Consider the following 26,336-nt stretch of genomic DNA (forward strand, 5'->3'; position numbering starts at 1 on the left):
AACACAAAAATGTATTGTCTGCCAGTCAATGGAGTTTTGGTTGAATTTAACCATTTATTTTGTCATTTTATATGAGAAAACATTATTTGTTTCTTTTTTTTACGGAAGGGATTACGTTTATTAAAACTAAAAAATAACCTATTCAAAGTCTGATTTGATTTTTCTTAATTTTTCATGTTTTTGGGGGATAATATATCTTTAAATTCAAAATTAAGAAATGTCTAATTGGTTCTTTGCCGATGTTCCTTTGTCTTGTGTGTTTATGTATTCCAGTCTGAAAATGACGGGCTCTGCTGTTGATTGTGAATTTAAATATAAAAATACAAGAATAAAAAATGAACTTTTATGTTTATTGTTCGAAGAATGAAACATCTACTTTTGATGATAATCACCAGGTAAAGTATCTTCAATTCAAGATAACTGAATGGAGGAAAATAATAATAATAATACCACATTTATATAGTGCCCTTTTCATGAGTAATCATGCTCAAAGGCGCTTTACAAGCATTAATACCCCAGTATTTGCTTTGGGATCAAACACGTATGGAAACATACTCCCATAATGCAGCCGGTAACCAGCGCAAAGTTGTGTCTAGATCTAACTAACTGGGTACCCATTTATACACCTGGGTGGAGAGAGGCAACGTAAGTAAAGTATCTTGCCTACGGATACAAGCAATGCGGCGAGAGTTGGATTCGAACCTAGGTCTGACGATCGGTAGTCCAACGTCCAACGCACTGTGCCACACGCCCTTACGATGAGTTATTTGAAGGCGAAGAGAGGGGTTCTTGGGTATGGTTGTGTATATACAGGTATACAGTTTTCCTACTAAACTAAATCATTCTGCATAATAATAATATAACAAAAATATGGATATGTAAACATTTCTGAATACCATCGTGGCCGGCTGTGAAAGGGCCAGCCAGGCTTTTATTTTTTCGGGTAAAGTTGGCTTCACGGACCATATCATTTGTGAGGTAGGTCACCAACCTTGGTAAATAGTCTACATTCATGTTGGTTAAAGGGAAAGTACCTGTAATTAGTAAAATAATGTAATTTGCCATTTAATATTGAGGTCACAGATTTGAATCTAATCTGAAAATTAATCAATGCTAAGTGTCCTTTATTATTGATTCTTCTTTCTTGTTTCAATATTCTCTAACCCTATAGAGTTTTTAGGCCGGTCTTTGCAGTTAAATCCCCTTTACCATAAATACTGAAACTATAAATATTAATGACCTATTATATAATCCGTCTTACAAGGACGACGACGAAAGTGAATAGCTATCATTGCCAGACTCTGCTACACATTGTGGTGTCGATGGTGATGTCCACGTCCCATGTTGGCATGTCTGATAATTATGTCCCTGTAATTCATAGCCATCTCGACATTCGAAATACACCCGAGATCCGTGAAGTACATTTTCAAACGATGATATGTAACCGCCTATGGGAGGTCGAGGTTTTTGACACGACTTAACGCATATGGGGGTAACTGAAGGATTCCAGGAACCAACAGAAAAGGAACAAGTTTGCGTTTGTCCACCCATTAACTGATATCCACTGTCACATGAATACGATATTGTTTTCAGGTTAGCATGTTCTGATACTATCAATGAACCATGGCTGATCTGCTCAGTAGGTAGGCCGCATTTTTTGCATAACGGTCTTGACGGCGGGAACCAATGACCATTTATTGTACAAGTCTGTGCTGAACTGCCTTCTAAAGAAAACCCTGTCTTGCACATAAATTTAACCCTGCTGCCAACAATGGTGCCGTCTACGAGTGCGTGACCGTCTTCAAGAGGACCGACTGGAGGACAAACAATTTCTGTAAAAAAAAGAAAATATATGACAGTCAAACATGCAAATGATAAGCAATGAAAAAGCATGTGACCAACTTAGCCAGTTAAATCCCGATTATCAGCTATACAAATCAAGAAAAGAACAGGCTCAAGAAATCGATTTGCAACCAAAATAAAGAGGACAGAAAGAAATATTTCCATAGTTCTTTATAAAATAGGAAACGCCAGAGGTAATCAGAAATACAGATTAAACAAAAAACGACACAGACTACAATTGATATTACCTTTACAATAAGGATCAACACCAGACCAACCCAAGTCCAATTCGCAAACTCGTTCAACTGAGCCCACAAGAACGAAGCCCGGATCACACTCGTAAGTAGCAATCGCACCAGTACGATGTACTCTACCATTACTAGGTGAAGACGGTGTATCACATACAATTGCTAATTGAAATAAAATTATTTTAACACTGTTATTATCCATTGTTTTGTTATATCTATATCTATATATTTAAAAAATATTATATTTGTGTCTATCGGAAATATGTCTGAAACTTCTGTACTAGAGTGATGTGATGGGCAAGTTCGAAAATAAATGGAAAATATAACTATATGAATAAATGTATTAAGCTTTGTCTATACCATCAAACTTTCTGTGACATACCGGTATGCCGAAATATGGTAGTGCGTCATCGTGTCCATATAATGGACACATCACATTGTTTTGTCATATAGGCCTAATAGTCTAGGCAAAAAATGTGAAAAAAATGAGTTAGGGAGAGTGGAATGTTAGAGGCTGTCAACATAGCCAGATATCCTAATTAAACCCTTCTGATCACTCTAAGCCCTGTTGACACTATTTTTTGCCTCGTCTTGAAATGGCGGCCATTTTTCAAAATGGCCGCCATTTTTGTATAAAATGTGGATAAAATCAGATCTAAATAAGGTAGATACACAATCTTGGTGTCTAAACACATGTACTTCAGACACGGAATCCATTAGGCCTTGTTGACACTTCAGTTTTTGCCTCTTATTAAAATGGCAGCCATTTTTCAAAATGGCCGCCATTTTTATATAAAATGTGGATAAAATCAGATCTAAATAAGGTAGATACACAATCTTGGTGTCTAAACACATGTACTTCAGACATGGAATCCATTAGGCCTTGTTGACACTTTAGTTTTTGCCTCGTATTAAAATGGCAGCCATTTTTCAAAATGGCCGCCATTTTTATATAAAATGTGGATAAAATCAGATCTAAATAAGGTAGATACACAATCTTGGTGTCTAAACACATGTACTTCAGACACGGAATCCATTAGGCCTTGTTGACACTTCAGATTTTGCCTCGTATTGAAATAGCGGCCATTTTGAAAAATGGCCGCTAATTTTATAGAAATGTGCATAAAATCGGATCTAAATAAGGTATATGCCCGATCTTGGTGGGTAAACACATGTTTTTTTCAGGCAAGGAATCCATTAAATCTATAATAAATAAATTTAAATAGTTTAATTAATTAATTTTTAAAGTTAAGTGCACAGTAGCTAACATTTTTCAAAATGGTTACCTAATTTATCTGTTCATGAAATCGAAAATCTGGAATTTGTTTTACAAATTGGTAAAGGTTTAGTTTGTATAGAGCCATGACTAGGATTTTAAAGCCTCAGCTTTTGTTGAATTCATTTGCATGTAACTTCACAGATGTTTCATCTTGACTGTGTAGGCCCTCCTATTAGGCCTACATAAACTAATATTATTTACCTCCGCTAAGGAGATATATGTAGTCTATCGCGTACCCAAATCAGCTGGATTTGAACTATGTCAAGCTAATATCTAAAGCAAAAAAATGTATCATTCAATATGCTCCCTATCAGTGGATATATTTTGCCAAGTACTTCACTCAGTTTCTGAGTGCTTTCATTTGTTTGTCTGTTTGTTAGCAGGATTACTCAAAAAGTTATTGCAAGATCTTTACCAAAATTAGGGTTAGATAGATATGTGGTCAAGTTCCACTCCATTACATTTTGGAGGCAATCCGGACCACAGTCCCAATTTTGGACCACTTTTTAGTATTATTTTCAGACCTGCTATTTTTAAGAGATAGGAGAGAATTTTCAAAAGCCGGCGAGCAGTCTTAAAGTAAAGTAAACTGAATCTGCATTTTCTCGATAACTACTTGTCCAAAAAACTTTTTTAGATCTGATTTTATGCATATTTTATATAAAAATGGCGGCCATTTTAAAAAATGGCTGCCATTTTAATACGAGGCAAAAACTGAAGTGTCAACAAGGCCTAATGGATTCTGTGTCTGAAGTACATGTGTTTAGACACCAAGATTGTGTATCTACCTTATTTAGATCTGATTTTATCCACATTTTATATAAAAATGGCGGCCATTTTGAAAATGGCTGCCATTTTAATAAGAGGCAAAAACTGAAGTGTCAACAAGGCCTAATGGATTCCGTGTCTGAAGTACATGTGTTTAGACACCAAGATTGTGTATCTACCTTATTTAGATCTGATTTTATCCACATTTTATATAAAAATGGCGGCCATTTTGAAAAATGGCTGCCATTTTAATACGAGGCAAAAATTGAAGTGTCAACAAGGCCTAGTGGATTCCGTGTCTGAAGTACATGTGTTTAGACACCAAGATTTTGTATCTACCTTGTTTAGAACTGATTTTATGCACATTTTATATAAAATTGGCGGCCATTTTGAAAAATGGCCGCCATTTCAATACTAGGCAAAAATTGAAGTTTGAACAAGGCCTAATGGATTCCGTGTCTGAAGTACATGTGTTTAGACACCAAGATCGTGCATCTATCTTATTTAGATCCGATTTTATGCACATTTTATATAAAATTGGCGGCCATTTTGTAAAATGGCCGCCATTTCAAGACGAGGCAAAAAATTAAGTGTCAACAGGGCCTAGAGTGATCAGAAGGGATTAATTAGGATATCTGGCTATGTTGACAGCCTCTAACATTCCACTCCCCCTAAATTGATTTCTAAGCATCTTTTCAGATTTTTGTCCTAGACTATAAAGTTTATTAGTGTAGACAGAGCTTTAGGATGGAACGTCATGTGTAAATGCAAATCAAATTATATTCACCAATAATAGTATGCCAGGATATCATAAATAAAATTATTTTTTAAGAGAGTATCGATGATTGATATGATGCATTATGTATTTTTAGTAACTTTATTTTTCACCTGAACAACTTTTTCCGTTAGAGTGTAATTCGTAGCCAGGATCACACGCGCATCTATAACTTCCTAATGTATTGTAGCATCGATGTTGGCATGCATAAGGGGATAAACACTCATTTACATCTGCAAAGTAAGTATATAAATAATCAAATCAACAGTCATTCAAAAACAATATATGAATTATTGCTTGTATTATTATTACAAATATAATAATCATAGAATTGATTATTGCGCCCTCCATTTCGACATACATTTGCATATATTTGCATATAACGGCCTAGTAGCATGTTAAGAGTGTTAATGTTAGTTATAAATATACAAAAAATTGAACTGAGAAACAACTACGAATCTGTCTGTCTGTCTGTCTGTCTGTCTGTCTGTCTGTCTGTCTGTCTGTCTGTCTGTCTGTCTGTCTGTCTGTCTGTCAATATATCCAATCATTTTGGAATTGCACAGTTTACCTTTACAGGACATTCTATCGACGAGTGTGTACCCATTTCTGCACGAGCAATCATAACCCACAACTAAATCTGTACAAAGTTGTTGGCAACCTTGTCTGGTCGTACCGTATAGGCATTCATTAATTTCTTCTAAAAATGCAATAAATTATGTTTTATATTAAGAAATTATTTTGATTGGATTAGATCTATTTTGTATCTATACCCAGTTAGATATAATTTTCAATAGGGTCGCTACAGTAGGCTACGTAAAGAAACAACGATGAACGCCTAATCGCCTAACAAGGTACTATACATTAAATATAATAATGAGTCCCGTAATCATTCTTAACATAGGGGATGGTACAAAGCATTATTTGGTAGGGTGGCCAGTTCATCTCATTACCTTCATATTCTCCCTGGTATTTTTTAAACCCAGGTAGTCATTTACAGCTCATTGAACATACACATTACTGGGCCTATCACACGTTTTAATAGCATTAATTATTATTATTACTTACGAAGACAATGTCCTTCTGAAGATAAGGGATACCCTTCACGGTCGCACAAACATTCGTAGCTACCCATTAAATTAAGACAGTTGGCATGCCTTCCACAGTTACCATGGTACAAAAAGCATTCATTAATGTCTAAAAAAAAACATATAATCAACAGTAACAATATAATAATAATATTAACAATCCTCAAATTATTTAAATAGTATATCTAGCTTATATTCTCTTCTGGTTCAAATTAATATTAAGAATAAATGAATTAAATAACGTAAAATCCCGAAAAAAATTCCATGGGCTTCTTCGTTTTTTAGGACTCTTGGGTGGGTTTCTTTTCGAAATAGGCTTCTTTTCGAGATTATTTTACAAAACAAAGAGGGGGGCTTCTTTCGAGACGGGCTTCTTTAAAAAAAAAAAAGCTCCATGGGCTTCTTTGTTTTACGGAAATTCACTTTTCTGATAACAAGGCCATATACATGGCTGCAGTCGCGTGCGCAAATTTGGGCTAGTGTTTACCGACCGATCGACTGACCAACCGACCGACATAGTGAGCTGCCAGTCGTATTTGTGGTAATTAAAGAATATAACGGCAAAGAAGGCCATTTTTTAGGAAACTATATAGAGGAAACTTTTCAAGGTAAAAGCAACTCTTTGCAGCATTGACGTCACAGAGAGGTTGTTATGATGGCTTTTAAATTCTACCGTGACGAACCCGGTTTCGCCATCCAATAATATATGTATGTATGTATTAATACATGGGAAGCTATGCAACGCACAACCCTTCTTTTTAAACTAAAACCTTCCTTGTAAAATTCTTACTTCTTCTTCACAGTCCTTTGGCGGGAATCAAATAGTCTTTACTATAATCATTGAGGGCGAAGTTTGAAAATAGTCAACAATGTTAAATTTCTCACCGATACATTTAGCCTTTGTACCAGACCAACTACCATCTGAGCTACAAGTGTGACGTTCACCTCCTTCAAATTCAAAACCGTCTGGACATTCGTTTATGACACTTTCCCCTTGTAGGTATCTTGGAAGTACAGGGGTTACGGTACCGTGGTTAGGTGGTACAGGAATTGGACACTCAACGTCTGAAATGACATTAAAACATACAGAATAGAAAAAAATCAGAGGAACTAGTATGCGAGTCAATTCCATCCACCGTGCGGTGTCCAAGCCTTGCATACATTGTAGTATGACTTACCGATTTCGCAGTATCTTCCAGTATGTTTTAAATCGCATTCACATTGAAAGCTGTTCACACCATCGATGCATCGTCCTCCGTGCTGGCAACTGACCGCTTCACAGTCATTAACATTGGTTTCACACAGTTTACCTAGTTAAGAAGAATTTAGAAGATCAAATGATTAGTAAGAGCAATAATATCGTGACGATACAACGATTCTATTGTCATTTGATTCGATTTTGAAAAATATTATTTCCATCAAATAAATGGTTATCCTAGTTCTAAGTTGAAAACTCTTTTTGTTTTTTTGTAAGAAAAATGTATGTGTATTTTTTACTTATCGTCGATCTTTATTGTCCGTAGTATAAACAGACCTTTATGCTTTCGTATCAAAGAGTAGAGTAACTAAGAGTAGGAAGTTTGAATACAAGATATTTCAAAGATGGTGTACATTGATATATAGACAAATTTAGTCTAAACACGGTTATTAGTCCAACACAATTGGAAGATTTTTTAATTAAACGTAAACATTTAAAAATGATGATGTTTAGTGTTAATAACCGAAAGTTTGGCATATTTTTTTCTGACTCTTTTACTTACAGCCATTGTTACCCACAGTATTTTTACATTTTCAGAAATTAGTCTACATATTTTTTTCGGATATTCGTATAAATATAAATTCGTTTTTACCAACCTGTATAACCAAGATTACACTTGCACTCAACTGAATTATTGCAATTGTGATCTACGCATGCGCCGTGTACACAAGGATTTGGGTTACAATGCGGACACTCTGTTTCACATTTTTCTCCTTGATATCCCGGAGGGCATACGCAGTGAGCCTCATCAACCCCATCTCTGCAGTTTCCTCCATTTATGCATTGTAATTGTTGACATTGGTCAAGATCTAGATGATTAATTATTTTGTATTAAAGCAATGGCCCATATAAATGTTATAATAAATATGCAGCAGTTAGTGTAAATCATGATTTAACACGATAGACGGGCTTAGAGAAGACGGGTTATATGCGTTTCATCTCCCTTTTGAAAGGTGAAGAAAGGACTTCTAGGAAAGTTTTGAGAACCCTTTCCACTTCCATCATTTATTTGTAGTAAGATTTATAATAAAAATTAATTTGTATAATTATACTTAGATTTTGTAATCCTTTCCGTTGTTTATAATTGAATTAATTCGTAATTTTGTATATATTTTCTTAATTTGTTCAACTTAAATTTGTATTTCAATTTTTGTTTTATAAATTCCAATAAAGTTTTTATCTATCTATCTATCCTGCCCTCCGCCAAAACCATGGATCGACAACCTACAGAGCTCATGCATACAGACGTTTCGATAGTAAAACACTCCGGAATTGTGGCGGTTACTGAAGCCAACATGCCTTGGTTTAATTGGACGGTGACGTGTCCCTGCAAGAATACAGCAGTATATTGGTTGAGTCAAGAGTATTTACCTGTACAGAATTGTGATGGCTTGATCACTGTAATTCCTCCTTGTATGTTTGGCAAGAAGTCAGGCCACGACCTGACGATACCTGATACGTGTTTATGTTGACAGTTGCTCGACAACAGTCGAATTTCTTCAGATGAAAGCGCATGGTTCCAAATGTTCAATCTACGTTTAAAAAAAGTTTTCATTTGGTACCTTGGTTACGATGTAGAAAAGTATATTATAGTAAATAATATGTATGCATACCTGCTGATCTGACCTACGAACGCTTCTTTTGCGCTAAAACCACCTCCGACATTGTCCTGATCTTGACCAACAACCACATTGCCACCAGAAGGAATAACCTGGTTAGTAAGAAAATCTTCACCAGTTGCTGCTACTTGGCCATCTTTGTAGAACGTCCAAGAGCCTCCTATGAATATATAAAGAGTACATACTAGTTTGATCTAAAAGATTATGTCAAAATTATTACATTATTCTACTGCAGCTACTGCAGTAACGGCAGTAGAATAAGGTCGTCATAATTATCCAGATTAAAGAAGATTAAGTTTAAACTAACCAATCGATCAATCACTATCAACCACCTTGTTATATAGGCTATGTTTGATGGAAGCTATGTTGATGGAGGCTATGTTTGATTGAAGTTATGTTTGATGGAAATTATGTTGATGGAGGCTATGTTTGATTGAAGTTATGTTTGATGGAAGTTATGTTTGATGGAAATTATGTTTGATGGAAGTTATATTTGATGGGTGTTATTTTGATGCCGATTATGTTTGATGGAAGTTATGTTTGATGGAAATTATGTTGATGGAGGCTATATTTGATTGAAGTTATGTTTGATTGAAGTTATGTTTGATGGAAATTATGTTTGATGGAAGTTGTGTTTGATGGAATTTATGTTTGATTGGAAGTTATATTTGATGGGTGTTATTTTGATGCCGATTATGTTTGATGGAAGTTATGTTTGATGGAAATTATGTTGATGGAGGCTATGTTTGATTGAAGTTATGTTTGATGGAAGTTATGTTTGATGGAAGTTATGTTTGATGGAAGTTATGTTTGATGGAAGTTATGTTTGATGAAAGTGATGTTTGATGGAAGTTAAGTTTGATCGATGTTATATTTGAATACGGTTATGTTGATGTATGATATTTTCAATGTCTATTTTTTGTTCTCTCACGAAAATGACTATTGTCAATGATTATTGTGTAAAAACGTACGTCAGTATAAGATCAGAAAATGTTTGACAGAAGCATAGGACGTTTGTCGAAGGTATGTATAAGTTATTCTCTGATGATGAGTGTTACAATAGCCTTTAATAATGTAGGGCGCTTAACCTATAGTTATAGTAAAGTGAAAGTTTATATAAAATGTCTTAAAAACTTTCGTTTGAAAAATCTGTATGTCATTACCGATATCTTTCTGAAGTGTTTGTTAACTACTTTATTTCTAGAACAGTTCTTACAAAGTTGTTCTCAGAATAAGATCTCGTTATCGGCGACGCTTTTCTGACGTTAGTTGGTTTAAAAGATATCCGGTTTATTACCCACAGGCCACAGTAAATCCAATGTTTAACATAATAAATCAATCTAAATCTATCGGAAATCTGTTCTCAGAAAAGTGTTATGAACTTTAGAACAGAAGACGGTCAGATAGATAGCTCTGTATTAAAATCTAATATCTATTTGTAGGCCTATGTCAGTCAAGAAGAGTTCTAGTGAAGTAGCGCCACGAACGTTATTTTAAAAGTTCATCAACAACCGCCTTCGATACATCTATTGCGATTGGTTGTTACCACAAGTTGTCCAGTTCCATTTCAGGTATACAGTACTTTGTTTTAAAAAAGAATAGGGCCTACAAAAACACTAACAATATTATTCAATTTTCAATGCAACATGCCTAATTTTTTTATTATTTTATGATCGCAAAAATAAATAAAATACGAACCGAAACTTTCCCACGTGAATGCAATGTAGTGCCATACTCCGTCATTGGCACCGACGCCAGTAAACACCTGTTCGCCGTTTACAAACACCTTGAAGGCGGCGTAATCTGTCAGAGTCAGGGCATTGTCAATAAGTGAATCATCCTTATATACGGCGTATGAAAAAGGAGTTCCGATGTGGGTTTTATCTGAGGACTTCATCCAAAATCCCACTGTTACTGCTCGAAGATTCGAAGGTATTCTTCTGACAAATGAGTAATCCGATATCATTCCAGAGGGAAGATTGAATGTAAAATCATCAGAGGTTTCTAAAGGTTATAATCAAATTAATGAATGATTAATTAATATTTTATTTCAATTTAAAATATTGAACAAATAGAAAAAATGGAGAAGATACAATAAAGCAAAGATGCCTTTGAAAACAAAACAAAACAAAAAGAGAAGAAAAAGAAAGACGGACAAAGTGACCAACACAAAACAAAGAGATACAAATTTAAGAATGAGTCATTGTGAAGATCGTTAAACTATGGAAGTTAATTTTGTAATTGTGAATTAATTATTACGTAATATCAAGTATGAATATTATATTATTATATTGAACATTTAGCATATTTGGATAGAGCACTTCAAACATTTGAACTCCAGGAAAGTTAAGTTTTCAGTTTTTTACTGGAATCGATGATGAGGAACCACTTGTGTTTTTAAATCTTAGGCCTACTTATTGCGTATAGGCCTACATCATGTAGAAAACTAAGTGGTATGAAGTTTTCTCCAGTACTCACTTTCATCGCAAAATCTACCGCTATACGACGGTTCACACAGACAGCGATAACCGGCAATTTCATCAACGCACTCTTCAACATGTTGGCACTGATGTTGAGCACAGTCGTCGGTGTCGGTCTCACAGGCTAACCCCTCAAATCCAGATGGGCAATCACACCGGAAGTAACCGATTAAGTCGATGCAACTGTCGAAAAAACAAAAATATGTCTAACAATTAAATTGTTTCATCAGCCTCAATTAAGCTTGACCAAATTGTACATACAATCTGAGTAGAAAAGGTGTTATCTATAATAGCTATCCGATTCTCAGTACTCAGTATTATAGGAATATATGGTAATACATCATCTCATTTGTAGGCTATCATATAATTCCTGTACCGTGTAAGGTAATGTTAAGGGTTGGTTATGGTAATACAAGGAGATAGATGTGAACAATGTGTAGTGTCGTAGGCCTATTGCCAAATATTCCCATGATAATGGAGAAATCTAGATACAGTACCGAAAAATCAAGCGTATTAATAGAATTGTCCTTGCGCCGTTTGAGGTGGACCACCTTTAATTCCTCTTTAACCTTTCTGATAGTTTAGGACAACAATTTTTTGTTTCCCGAAAACTGTATTTTCAGATCACTTTCAAAGTCAGGCCATACCAATAAGTAACAATTGTCTATTCTGTACCTACCTTCCGCCATTTTTGCATGGATTAGAAACACACTCATCAATGTCCTTATCACAAGACATTCCACCGTACCCTTGTGGGCATATGCATCTAAACGAGCCATCAACTAGAGATGTACACGTTCCTCCATGTGAACACGGATAGGAGTTGCAGCTATTTGGTTCAATTTCACAAAATTTACCAGAATATCTATTCACACATGTACACGTGTAACCATCAATCTAATAAGAATAGAAGTAGCACATCAATTGAAAAAATGAGCGGCATTAGGGCCAGAATAAAACATACAAAAACCGCTCAAAAGTGTTCCAATTTCATAAATGTATAGGAACATAAATATTTTTAACAGATTATTATAATAAAATCATGACAAACTCACAAAAAAACATCACTTTTACAGAAAACTAACTTACAGTAATTGTTGATCCTAGTCTCTTAATTGGTTCTAAACTTGAAAAAAGTGGCACTTTATCTAAACTATATTGGCAGATTAGATTGAATGTGGATGGATTAATGGGGGCGGATTGTAAAGGGGGGTGGGGGGCGGATTGTAAAGGTGGGGGGGGGGGGAGGGGCGTATGACGGAATGAGGTTGAACCACGACAGGTATTGTTCCATTGCTTCTGTTGTGTCTTGTTGTGGTGCGTCAGGACATTCTGGATATTCCACTTCGGATATTTGATTTGATTTAATCACTTTATTTCAAAATAAATATTCCATATATACTATATATACAACAAATAATACAACACCGGAAAATCAAACTAAAATAGGAGTTTTTCCCACTTAGTGTAGAGATTTGAATGTTGGAACAAATAGTTCGTGGTACACCTAACCAGATCGTTTTCACTATTCACAATTCTTAATATAAAACCATAGACGCACTTGCGTAAATGCTCGTAGAAAGAGAGAATTCTCCTCGTGGCAAACATTATTACTAGCACTACAGTGCTTAGGTAAGCCTAGCAATATATTCTCAATGAGTTGTTGTAGCACACCTCCAAAGATTTAATAATCTTAACAGTGTGGTTAGACCATAACATACAACAGTACAGATTAGTTTAAAACGACCTGAACAGATTACATTTAAGCTTATTACATCTACTAAAACGTCTACAAAGAGTGTTACCTCGAATGCAAAGAGTTCGATACTGGCGATTAATGTCATTAGAATCATCTAAATTATTACGTAAAATATGACCTAGGTAAGTCACTTCATTGACGTAAGATAATATATCATTATCTTATTGGATATAAGCCAATTGTTTTAAATTATGTAACAACAAAACTTACTTGATCTTGACACGCGGCCTGATTTTGACACGGATTTGAATCGCATTCATTTATCTCTATGTTACATTTAAGTCCAGTATAACCAGGGCGACATAAACAAGAAACACCATTGACTTGAAAGAAAGAAACATGTATCACAAATTAATTGATTTGATATTAATATAATTTGAATTTTAAATATGATATTCACTCTATAGATTTCCTGCCTAAAATCATAATATTATTATATTAGAGAAACACAGTGCACTCTTCGAAAAGTAGATAATGCCTTATATAAGTCAAAGATGCTATTCTTGTGGAATAGCATCTTGAGATGAGAGCGCGCCTTACTGTACTTAGTTACTCATACTTAAAAAATTTGTCATTTATACGTAATTATGTTATTTTCTATGACCTGAAATAAAAGATTTAGTTGAATTGAATATCTATTTCATTTGATTACTTCAAATATTGACAAGTTCACTAATAACCATACTCTATCGCTATACTAATATTTAGGAAAACAAGTGAATACCTCTGTCTATACAGGTTGAATTGAAGGAACATGGTATTGTTAAACACTCATCGATATTGTTCTCACAAGTTGGACCATCGAACCCAGGCGGGCATTCGCAGCTAAAATCATACTTCTCGTCAATACACGTACCACCGTGTAGACATGGGAGTGATACACATGCGTCGAGTTCTGAAATATGAAGATAATAAACTATTATCAAGATGCCATCATTTAATATCTTACTGTTTTATAAATTAAGTTTACTCAGTAATCAGACTTGACCGGTTTTTACTAGCGGAGAAAAGGATGTGTTTATGACCAGTGTTTCGATCTTCTTTTCGAATCCTAAACCATCCTTGGGGATTTAATTTAAACATGACATCAGCAGTACATCGCAAAACTACGTCACTATGAGATGGAAATTATATGATATTGTATCTTTTAGTAATTACCTACGCATTGGTTCTCTTTTGACGATCCTTCATAGTACGTTGTTAGACTGCCACCACACTTAATACAACGTCTTTGCTTTCTTTCAGGTTGATAAGTTCCAACGGGACACCGTTCACATGGTAATATACCGGTCACAGAAAACGAACCTGGTGAGCAGGTATCTATAGACGAAACAATGTAAATAAAAGAAGAATTCATTCTATTCTTCCATCTTATTGTTAGAGTTGAACCAGACTCACACAATTATCTAAATTGCATACGTATACATTACATCAATTCAAGTTCTTCAATAGCCTTACCTAACTGAAGCCATCATGACAATCTCTACAAAACCACAATAAGACCTTTTAACTGCATGTAGGCCTACTGTACAAGTGTTACCTCCACTGCCATTACAGTACCTAAGACGACAGTCACTATTACCAACACTCCGTCATCACATCGATGATTAGTGATAACTTTGTCTACACTATCAAACTTTCTGTGACAAAAAAAGTTATGTGCCCATATATGGACACGATGACGTCATATTACTACCATATTTGGGCACAATAGTTTGATAGTGTACACAGAGCTTTAGCCATGGTGAAGTACGTTTTGAGCTGCTGTTAGAGTTAGATATCTAATTCTTATAGTATGTCCGTCAATATAATCGTCATAATCTGGTATCAAGGTCCTTCTTTATCTTTATCATTTTCTCTTTAATACATACCTTGACACTGTTCAACCGAGCGTGTGCCAATATTCCACGTGGTTGTGCCGGCTGGACATTGTTTACAAGAAAACTGTCTGCTTTCATCTTGGTAGGTGCCGATTGGACACGATTTACAAGTTGCAAGCCCTGTAGCCGAGTAGGTTCCACGTTTACACACATCTAAAAACAAAACATTATAACAGACCTACAGTAAGTAGATTCTTTGCCATTTGATTGGAAGATTATGGGTCACATGAGATTCAATACATATGATAACAGAACAACAGAATTCACGTCACCTCATCTTCACTCTAATTTGCTACTAATTTGTATATTCCCTTCTGGTGCCAAAAGGATAGAATTGTTCTATTTCCACTAATAATATTTATAAACTTCGGTGAGCATTCAGAGCCGAAAAACAATTTATTTGACAAAATCAATCACAATGATACTTTAGACAGCGTTTTAAGTAACTATGCATACCTCTGCAAGATGTGAAGTTTTTAGCATTATCTCCAACTGTCCATGTTCCTTCTGCACACTTTTTACATTCCAGTTGACTCTCTTCATCCTGATACATGCCGTCAGGACACGTCATACACGTCTCAGAGTTCACGTTGTAGTATGTGCCAACAGGACAATTCACTATGAAAGAATATAATAATTTTAACAATCTATGGAAATTTTCAATAAATTTTAATTTTATACGCCTTTGTTTTATATCCATCACGTGGTTTGGAAGTTGTTGAGGAAGAATATTTGTGCACTATGAGGATAATTTTTTTTGTTTGGAGCAAAACGGACTTACCACATTTAGTTCGTTTTTGCAATATCGACCCATTTGTACAGAATGGTTCACTCTCAAGGATCTCGTAATCTTCTTCGTCAACTTCCAACACTTCATTCTCTTCTTCAAGTACAAGCGGCATTGATCCTGTCTTGATTTGGTTTTCAAACGTAAGACCAGCATTATCCAGAACTTCCAAGAGTTCTTGGAGCTTTTGTTCACCGGCTTGTTCATCCTTAAGAAAACAAAAGAGAAAAACATATAAACTATGCTAAGTTATCCTAAGAACCTTTACAAACACGTTAGTAATAAAGTCGACCAATTAACACGACAGTATCGGTGTGTTGGAAAAATCAGAATCACGTTTCTATAACTGATGACAGATATACTAGTGTAAATATTTCGACGCAACAGAAACGTCAGCTATGATGTAAACAATTGGTAACCTAAACTTAGAAACTAAATTGAACAATATTACGATATCTTGCATAAAATCGAAACTTTATTCGATGCAATTATTATGTTTCTTACCTCAAACTCATCGTATGTGCTTGCTGTGACATTGAAAGAAATTGTGGCAATCATGTTGAAGCCCTGCTGGACTAAATCCCGACGGCGCCTACGAACAGTATCGTCAAGTTCACCACAATAAACCGTAACCTTTTCTATCATACAAGAGTCTTCCGTACTGCATCCTGATGCGGCAAAGACGCTTGATTCAAATGCCTTGACGAACGCTTTTTGAATAGCTTTTTTGGTCTTTTCTTCATTGCAGTTTCCGGCGTAGTATTGGGATTTCAAACCTTTACGGGCTTGTCCAGCTACTTTTCTCTCTGGAAAGATATGGAAATTAAACTGTGAACTGCAAAACACAATGAAAAATAGATTTTTTTAGACCAGACTCTTATTTGTGAAATTAGATCTTGGTAACTTATGAAATCTCAAATTCGGATATAATTTATTTTGATTTAATGGATTAACTGCCAAACAGTGGTGTTAATAGTCCATAAGCGAGATACCTGTATAGACTCTACATATGTAGAGGTAGGGAATTCATGAAATAGACACATCCACTAGCTAAGTAGTATTTTGGTGATTACCGGTAATCATTAATAAGTTAAGTTATTTATGATTTCATTATTTTACCTGAACAATCAGGCCATCGTGTAGGAAGATTAGGTGGACTTGTAGACCATATACTGTTTGCACCACAGATGTACCAATGAGCGGGAGTTTCAGAAAACTCATATTTCTTATTGCAGTAAACACGACAGAACATACCGAACAACCATTGGTCACACGCTCGAGCTCCGTTTATTGGTGCTGGAAAATTCTCACACTTTGTCGCTGAAAAAGAAAGATATTTGAAATATTTGAATAGCGTTACAATACAAATACAGTGTTGTAGAATTTGTATGTTCTGTTGAGTGTTTTATAAACATATATTCGAATTATCGTTTTTAATCTGCCACACCCAAATAAATTTCCCATTGTGGATAATAAAGTTGATTTAAATTTGAATATTAAAACAATCATTGTAACAATACTTCAAATAACTATAGTAATACCGTTTCACATAGTATTCATGTTCCTGCTATAAATAATATTTTTTACTATTGGACGCAACACAATGACGTAAGCGCAAGCAATTTGACCAATCACAAGCGAGGGATCATCCGAACTGTCGGTTGTATGCAACTCACTTGCGTTGCACCTACGTCGTTTTATTTTATTTCATCAAAACCAACAGCAACGGAAGTTGCCATTTAAAGGTATGAAACAGAAAACAGATACAATAAATACTCTATATATGAAGCAAAGTGGAAAACAAGCTTAAGTATGTTCAAGTGAGTGAGTGGCCGTGCGGTTAAGACAGTGGAACCGTAATTACGTAGCCATAACATCGGCAGGGGTTCGAGGCTCACTCACTCCATGGTTCTGGTGGTAGAACGAGTCTTCTCGGATAAGGACTATAAACCGTAGGTCCAGTGTACACATCTAGCTCATGTGCACTTTAAAGAACCTAGTACATCTTTCGAGACGAGTAGGGGGTTACCCCGGTGTATTAGTACATCACAGCCACTGATCACCAACTGGGCACTCTGGGAGACCAGTCTTTGACTGAAGAGGTTACCCAGTATAAATATATATTTCAATTCAATTCAATTCAAAAGTACCGAATATCTGTAACCTATTGCAAAAGTGTAATGTGAAATGATGCATTGTAGTTGTATTAGAAAAGTTACTTGTATTTTCTCGAATATTAAAACAAATGAATGATGTTTAAAGAGTTTATTTACAAATATAACCTACGACCAATTTCGATAGTAAAGATACAATCTGCTTCTTGGCCTGATGGATCACGTGCTGTGTAGGTCACTACATGGCTTCCCCATACCATGGCATCTCCAGAGTGATGTGTCTAAAGTTTTTAAAAGAAGTGCTGTTTAATTGATTCGTATACACTGCTATTGTCTGTAAGTTTCTTTACACAAACTTTGTTGTAATTTATTACAAGTCTATACTCTATTAATCAGTTCATTTAAGTCGAATTAAGAAAGACAGACACAATTAGTTAGTAGAGTCTGAAACCAGTTACTATTATTTCAAGCAGCCCGTGGTATAGTTTTTCTCGGACGCTTCTATTTATTGAGTGGTAAGCAAAGCATTAATCTTTTTAATAAACTCTAAAACAGTAAATATTAAATTTCCACTACTTAAGTGAATCGGAGATTACGTAGGCCAACTTCACTAACCTGTGTAATTATAAGATCTGTACCAGAGTTGTCCGAAAATTCAGGTTCATCCCAAGTTACTGCCGTTTCTCTATCTTGGGATTCGACACTCTTCTTTTCGGGACAGCCGAGTACGCTCGGCTTTTCTTTGTCTAAAGTGAAGAGACAATTATTGTTTAATGAACAATGGTAAGCATAAGAACAAACTCATTTGTAAGCATATTTTTCTTACGCTTGTATTCAGTAATGTGTTTTATTATAAACATGAATATATTCTTGTTGATTGATTGATTGGACGATTATGGGTCACATGATGTTCACTAATTCAGTAAAATATGGATTTTTTATTTTAATCAACTTCGCCTCATGAAAATTTTGAACTACTATGCTATGCTATAATAAGCCTTGTACATATCTATACTAAGCTTGTTATTTATATCTCAACTCTTTGATATATCTCACCTTGGATGGAAATCTTAAAGAAGCATGACTTTTCTTTGTCAGCCATATCAATCGCTGTATATTTTATTACATGCGATCCAATGTCAAACCTGTCTCCAGATTTTGTACCAACTGGTTCTACTTCAATCCTTGGTATATTTATAGGGTCGTTGTCTGTGATAACTGGATCATTCCAAATGGCTTGGGCACTGTTGAGGCCTGGTTCTGCCTCAATCGTAATACTAACGGGGCAGTTGATTTCGGGTGGTTCTCCATCTTTAAAAAGATAAATATTGATGAAATAAATGTTCAAAGAAATTGAAAATGTTATCTTTGTTGTGCTGTTTCTTTTTTTGTGCTTTTTAAATTGAAATGTTTATTCAAGTTTATAAAATTCTATCAAATACTGTAAATATTGATGATAACATACTACTTATGGATCCAAACAATAGGCTACGACATACGAGAGTTTAGGATAGACAAACGTAGTATGGCGGTGGGGGTCGGTAGTAGATATAATAAACTTTCCCAAATTTCCTGAATATGATTATGATGCATTTTTAGCAAGAATGTAAAAGTATTTCAAATTAATTTAAGAGGAAGATCCTCCTTTGAATTGAATGGACAGGTAATACTGGATTGATTGAAATGTATTATCCGGTAGAAACAGAAACAAGGATTGGTAAACAACTATTAGTACTGGAAAACACAGATAAGCCTGCTATCCAAGGTCTTGATCAGGATAGAAGGAACGCAATTATTGTAATTGTCTAATCGCAGGAAATAAAACTTACACTGATTAGAGAGTGGAATTAACCTCAATAACAAAAGGGAGTGGAAGGTTTGTAAAGGTTGAAAAGATCATTCACAAATAAAAAAACTGCAATAGGCCTACATGTTATTATTCGCGTATAACAACCGAGTTTGACATGCAAGAAATACTAAGTGTAAAAAGTAGATGTAGTAGGTTTGATTCACATGCAAAAACTAATGAGTTTGAGAAGTAGATGTCTAAAGCTCTGTCGACATTATCAAACTAGTTTTACAAAAAAATGTGATGTGCCTATATTTGAACATGATGATGTCATAACATTACCATATTTGAGCATATCAGCACCATATTTGGGCACATCATTTTTTGTCAAACTAGTTTGATAGAAACAGAGTTTTAGATTTCATACACATGTAAGAACAGCATATTTTGTTTAAACATTACCTCAAAATTGGGCCAAAATCTTATTTCAATAATAATATTAATAATGTGAATAGGGTTACTAACCAACACAAATGATAGCATTTTCATTACTACTCCATTCTCCCGCAGGCTGGCAACGTAAGATTTCATCTCCAATTATATCATAACCTTTCTTACACCCAATGACACATGTTGTGCCAAGTGGTTGACGTTCTTTAGCACACTCCGCTGGAGCAATTACTCCATTCTCAGGAAGAGCAATTGCTGGGCAGCTTATTCCTATAGAGAGAAGGTTAAAAACGAAATATATATTGGACTTGGCAGACGTGACATAACCTTTTCGGAAATTTATTACATACAGAAATGATACTATCTCACCTCATTCCCATTATACAGAGAATAATGAAATTTGACCTTGACATACCTACGCACGTAGCTTCGTCACCAGTCCATTGCCCATTTGCTCCACATTTTCTGACGGCTGTTCCTTCTATGTTATACCCTTCGTCACACTCGAATGTACATGTTGAGTCAAATTCGTCATCGGCACTTGAGCAGTCTTTACTTCCAAACGCAGGAGATGGTAGGCTTACACATATTATCTCTGTATGAGATAAATATTGTTGTAAAAATAATGGTAAATTTGTAAATGCTACAATACGTTACCAGAATCTACGCAATTACTGATCTTGATAGTAGTATAGATTCTGCAACTACCAGTTGTTGTAAATATTGTCTGCTACTTGGTACAACTACTGTACAGTATGTTGCCAATATGCAGATGCTGCTGCAACTGCTACCTGTACTTGGTATAACTACAGTATGTTGCAAATATGCAGATGCTGCTGTAATTGATACTTGGTACAACTACGGTATGTTGCAAATATGCAGATGCCGCTGCAACTGCTACTTGTTACACAACTACAGCTTTTTACTAATCAATTTTAAGTTACTCCTGTATCTCCTATAGTCCTGCTAAAGACAATTACTCACTTTCACATAAAGCTTGTGATTCTGTCCAAGCTCCTGTAGGAAGACACTGCCTTGTTCTAGATCTCACATCGGTTAACTGATAGCCTTCGTTACATTCAAATTTACAACGAGTGTTGAATGTATTATCACAGTCTTCTGGTATCTTCTTTCCATTGATTGGTGCTGCTAACGCTGGACATGTTGACACTATTTGATAGAACATTTCTTTTTTAAAACACAATGAAGAATAATGAAACTTATTCCAATTCAGAAAGGGGGTCGAACACTCATCCTAACGACTTTTGACACAAGGGTCAAGTCTAATACAACACTAAATATTTTGTTTCTCATTTGCAATAATGACATGCCATTACAGATAAGCTGTTAAGTTGAGTGTGCGAGAGACGTCATTGCATTGTCCAGAAGTTGGCAGCTGGTGACATTATGTAACCCTTAGGGGAGAAGAATGTGGTTAAAAAAGTGTAAAATCTAAATCTACAGCGCCATGAGTGCTATTGGAAACTTCATTACCATTATCATTATCTTTGTTACATGTGCTTTAAATTGTATTATTGTCATATTTTGACAAACTATAAATATAGTATAGTAATATTTGAAACTTACATTGACATGGCCGACCGGTTGCTGGGTTTCCATCATAGCCTTCAATACATACACATTCTGCCATTGATTCGGCTCCATAATCGAGTGTTGTGGCATGTTCTGGGCATGGAGTACATTCTTCCAAAGGCTCCACCACATCCTTGTACGTTCCTCTAGGACATGCTAAGAAAACAAATGTATTTACGGCAACAGTTTTAATCTATTGATATAGTTATAAAGTGAGTGAGTGGCTGAGCGGTTAAGACAGTGGAATAATACGTAATATAACATATATAACATCGGCAAGGGTTCGAATCTCACTCGCTCTATGGTTCTGGTGGTAGGACGAGTCTTATCGGATAAGGACAGTAATTTAAACTGTAATCACATAATATGATTAAATATTGAACCTTGAACTGAAATTGAGAAATTAAAACAGATCAATCGAAAAAGTTTCTCCATGACTAGTGTTACTTACGTATACATCTACTGACAAGACCACTCAGTCCTTTGTAACCCAGTCCGCAAACACAGTCGTGGCTACCACCAACCAGGGCACACGTGCACTGTGCGTACGTATCACAGCAGCCAATACCAGGAAAGGGATCTGCGCATAGTGTGTCACAAGCGGAGAGTGAAACTGTCTTGTCCCACTTTACTTCGTGTGGATCTGAAAAGAAACAAGTGGAGAAATTAGAGAATAAATGGATATGTACGTGTCAATGTCAATAGTAAGTGATCATTGATATGACATGGACAATTATGTGTAGTTTAAAATACGTCGAGTTATTTTTTAGATGGTAGAAGTTCTTCAGACTGTACAAGAAATCATTTATAACGTAGCTAGCAAAAAAGTGTTCCAATGTTTTATACTGATGGGCTACTGTAGTTCTGTTGACAAACAAATGTCAGAAAACTGTATAAAAATAGGTTTACCGGAGTTTGAAAACCTTTCTTTGCAAACTCTGAGTTTTATCTAAGTCAAATAAATGATAGTGCTCAAATGTACAGTACATAGTTATTCGCATTTTTTATTTTATTCTACCTCCTCTGATCCGGTAGGCTAGTTGTTGAAACTGGTGAAAATTACTATACTGAAATGTATGTTCGGCGTCAGTGGCAATCTTTTCAAGCTGTTCCTTATCGAAGAGACCGACTCCAAAAGTGAAAACCTCAACATGTGCAAGTTTGAGTGCAGCTGCTGTAGTCAGTGGGTCACCTCCAACGTTTGCAATTCCATCACTTAGCAGAATAAGGGCCTAAATTATAATACAAAATCACATTTTTTACCAACATTCCACCATAATACTGATTACTTTACTGTGAAGTTTGGTAATCTTCAATTAATTAGGTTAATTATATTATTCAAAAATAAATGTAAATGTGTTTAGTTTGAATACCTTTTACACATTGAACTTTAATCTATTATTCAGGGTGAATACTTTATAAGCATCGAGTCATCATTAACCGTTTGATTTTGACCCAAGAATTCAAGTCATCTGTATACATGATTTGAGCTTATTTAAATATCATATTTAGGACTATCATCTTTGGTCTTTGGTCTTTGGAGTGACGCTAAGTAGAGTATGACTACTTTAGGCCTATAAGCTGAGAGTGAAATGAGATTACTGTATATTCATACAATATAATATCCTCTATGTATTTCCTAATATGATATCTGCCCGAGACACGAGTTTAGTTTAGTAACTTCTAACTATTAGGAGTTTCCTATCTTTAATACAAGTTATTTTAACATTATCGGGGTGCGGTCTTTATCGTCAAAGTTTATTTTAGTATAAAACTATTGTTACAATGCTGTTTCATTACCTTTTTGACACCATGTCTAGCATTAGCCAGAACATTTTGAGCCTCTATCAGCGCGCCATTGATGTTAGTTTTACCTCCCCGTTCATATTGTACCAGTTGAATTTCAGACGAAAAATGACATTTATTTTTCGGCTTTTGACCAATGTAATCAATGTTTCTGACGACATCTTCACTGTAGCTTATCACTGCAACTCGGGTTGCTTCAGGGGCAATCGTAAACTCGGTCAGCAGACTATCAACAAAGCTTTTCTCAACTTCGAAATTCCCGGCACCAACGCTTCCAGAACGGTCTAAAAGAAAAACCAACTCAGATTGACCATGTGGAAAATCTCGTTTCAGAGCGGAGTCAAATATATCATTACAGTTAACAAAAACTGCAATGTGAACCAATATTACCACTAGGCCTATTGAACGCATGTTGATATTTGAATTGGCCATCAGTTTGACGAAGTCTTTGTCGCTAACGGTCAGGTGTCGATGGTTGAAGATTCAGTACCAAGGTTAACCGGGTTAGGCATCCAAGATTCATAAAACCTTTCGAAAGTTAAATATTCAAGGAAGTTAGCTAAAGTATTGAACTAATATCTCGAAGTAATCTGGCACTTCCGTTTGTAGATAATACTTCCTTTAGATCCTGGTCCAGGCAAAAACAATAGACAATTAATTTCACTTGAAACCTGGTTCACCTCTACAATTTAATTTAATTGGTTATTCGTGGTTCCATGATTGCATATCAGTTTCATTGCCCTGGGTTCAAATCATTCTTAAATAGATAGAACATTTTATTTTATTTTTAAAACCAGAAACAACAGCAGAGACAAATCCGCCACTTACAGCTTGGTTAGATGCAAAGACAATTACAACAACTCAGAAACACTTAAAATGACGACGAAACAGATAAAGATTTAAAATGTTGATATGTGGATGGGCCTGGACTAAACTGTTATAAGATAAACTTAATCTACTGATGTAACAATTTTAAAGAGATTTTTTTTTACCCTACTAAAGGGAACACAAAGGATGTTGTTCTTTCTTAAATTGAACACGAATATATAAAATTGCAGTCAAAAATAGAATGAAGACATTTAAAAAGAAAAATAAGATAATTGTGATATCTACGAAAGGAAGGGGGGAGATATGGAATATATTTTTTTTCATCGTCACAATTATAAGGATCGTTACATTTATAAAGGTTATTCTGATTGTGTCTGATGTAATCTAGAGTGGAGTCGGTCAATACGTGAGGCTTGGGGTTTGGTTGAATTGTAACTAAGAGAACAAAAGTTCAAATTAGGTTGGATAAGGGCGATATATAGCTAAACTTTGGAAGAACGACTAAGATATTATATTCCATTTTTTTAGGTAATACTCCAATCCAATGTGAGTTGTGTAACAATAGTGTATACTGTACCTTTACCACACATCTCGTATGGCTGTTATTTAAACATTTATGTAAACGTTTTTGGTCAACATTTTTCACAAATATATCATATTCTTTTAAAGTAATTTAATATTGTTTTTATTTTTAGTCACGTGCGTGCAATGCGACTCTATAGCTCACTATGTGGGTCGGTTGGTAAACACTAACTCACATTTTCACACGCGACAGCAGCAATGTATATGGGCTTGGTACTTTTGTTATTGATGTTAATAACTACCCTATTATTGTTTAAGGGTCTCGGCTTAAAAGTTCCCTTTTCCATAACTTAATGATATCTTTGTACATATCCTTAGTTTTATGGAATAAATTGATCTTGATTGATTGATTGAATATAAAAGATATGGACGGTAATGCTTTGACGTACGAAATACCAAATAAGAATCGGTAACCAGGAGTAGGTGTTTGGCAAGGATATAAATCCAATCTAGGGTTTTTTGTAAGTAAAACAACGGAAGGGTAGGCACGTCAAGTGCTTTAGTCTACTTGATTATTTCCTAATATTATCTACTTGAAAACAATTACAAGATTTTCAAAACCCTTCCTTGTTGGCCTCAACCCAATATCCTGCAATTTGTTTTGAAATATGTGCACATATTTCAATTGTAACAATTGATGAAATGTAGAATAGAGTGAATTAAACATATTCGTAATAAAAGCTTTGAATATTAATCAATTTCTATATGACCTACCTACAACTGAGATCCAAGTTTAGAGATATGAGTTAACATGTTTCTTCTTTATAGATGTCAAATATTTTGGACAGAGGTCCTATCTTATCTTATCTAACACTTCTAATCTTTAACCTAACAAAATTCCAAGCTCATCGAGTGGTTCAAGCTCCTAATAAAGTCTAACCGAGAGGTCCATTCGCCCCGAAAGGGTATCACTAATTTTCTACCCTCTTGATCTATTTTTCCGAGACAGCACTTAGTTATATTGATTGATATCAATTTCCTTAATGCAAGAGTAAAAATATTGAAGTCTTTACGATTTAATTATATCAATTAACACAGTGGTCTGGACATCATTATAAAAGAGTTCTATCTTTGAATAGATATATAATCCCCCCCCCCTCCTGGTACCATAATTTAGATAGTTTGCCTGAACTTACAAAGTAGGGATCATAAAGCTCTGTCTACGCTATCAAAAAAATGTGATGTGCCCATATATGTCATGGCACATCACATTTTTTTGTCACATATAATGTGATAGTGTAGACATAGCTTAAGACACATCGTATATCGGATATTGTTAGTTGATACCAGTATTATAAAAAAATACCAATTGAAAATATCGGAAATATTGATTGATTGATTAATTGATTTCAGATTATTTACTATGTTCCGATAATGTTATTATTTCTTAT

At 35.1% G+C, this 26,336-nt stretch overlaps 1 protein-coding gene across 1 annotated transcript; it reads right to left on the minus strand.

The window, feature by feature from the left end:
* Nucleotides 1-336: 336 nt before the first annotated feature.
* Nucleotides 337-24,057, minus strand: LOC140049636 (sushi, von Willebrand factor type A, EGF and pentraxin domain-containing protein 1-like). The gene is made up of 31 exons (XM_072094578.1): nucleotides 23,530-24,057; nucleotides 22,748-22,961; nucleotides 22,181-22,372; nucleotides 21,724-21,885; nucleotides 21,121-21,306; nucleotides 20,552-20,731; nucleotides 20,212-20,406; nucleotides 18,954-19,208; nucleotides 18,513-18,643; nucleotides 18,070-18,178; nucleotides 16,903-17,103; nucleotides 16,288-16,589; nucleotides 15,778-15,991; nucleotides 15,453-15,614; nucleotides 14,988-15,149; nucleotides 14,275-14,436; nucleotides 13,841-14,011; nucleotides 13,327-13,439; nucleotides 12,037-12,254; nucleotides 11,356-11,540; nucleotides 10,576-10,881; nucleotides 8,872-9,037; nucleotides 8,630-8,790; nucleotides 7,855-8,067; nucleotides 7,179-7,310; nucleotides 6,886-7,065; nucleotides 5,981-6,109; nucleotides 5,484-5,612; nucleotides 5,026-5,145; nucleotides 2,091-2,252; nucleotides 337-1,832 (listed from the first exon to the last, which is right to left on the minus strand). The coding sequence occupies exons 1-31, from the start codon at nucleotides 23,965-23,967 to the stop codon at nucleotides 1,258-1,260; spliced, it is 6,225 nt and encodes a 2,074-aa protein (XP_071950679.1). The 5' UTR covers nucleotides 23,968-24,057; the 3' UTR covers nucleotides 337-1,257.
* Between the last annotated feature and the right edge of the window lie 2,279 nt (nucleotides 24,058-26,336).

Source organism: Antedon mediterranea, chromosome 5, assembly GCF_964355755.1.
Source record: "Antedon mediterranea chromosome 5, ecAntMedi1.1, whole genome shotgun sequence".
NCBI classification, from domain to species: Eukaryota; Metazoa; Echinodermata; class Crinoidea; order Comatulida; family Antedonidae; genus Antedon; species Antedon mediterranea.

What these genes read in the sequence shown, in the direction of transcription:
- LOC140049636 (XM_072094578.1), bottom strand. Translation starts at nt 23,967, where the DNA reads ATGGCCAATTCAAATATCAACATGCGTTCAATAGGCCTAGTGGTAATA. An exon ending in CTAGACATGGTGTCAAAAAG is followed by an intron (nt 22,962 to 23,529) that starts GTAATGAAACAG and finishes ATTATAATTTAG; the next exon opens with GCCCTTATTCTGCTAAGTGA. An exon ending in GCCATCACAATTCTGTACAG is followed by an intron (nt 8,068 to 8,629) that starts GTAAATACTCTT and finishes TTAATCATCTAG; the next exon opens with ATCTTGACCAATGTCAACAA.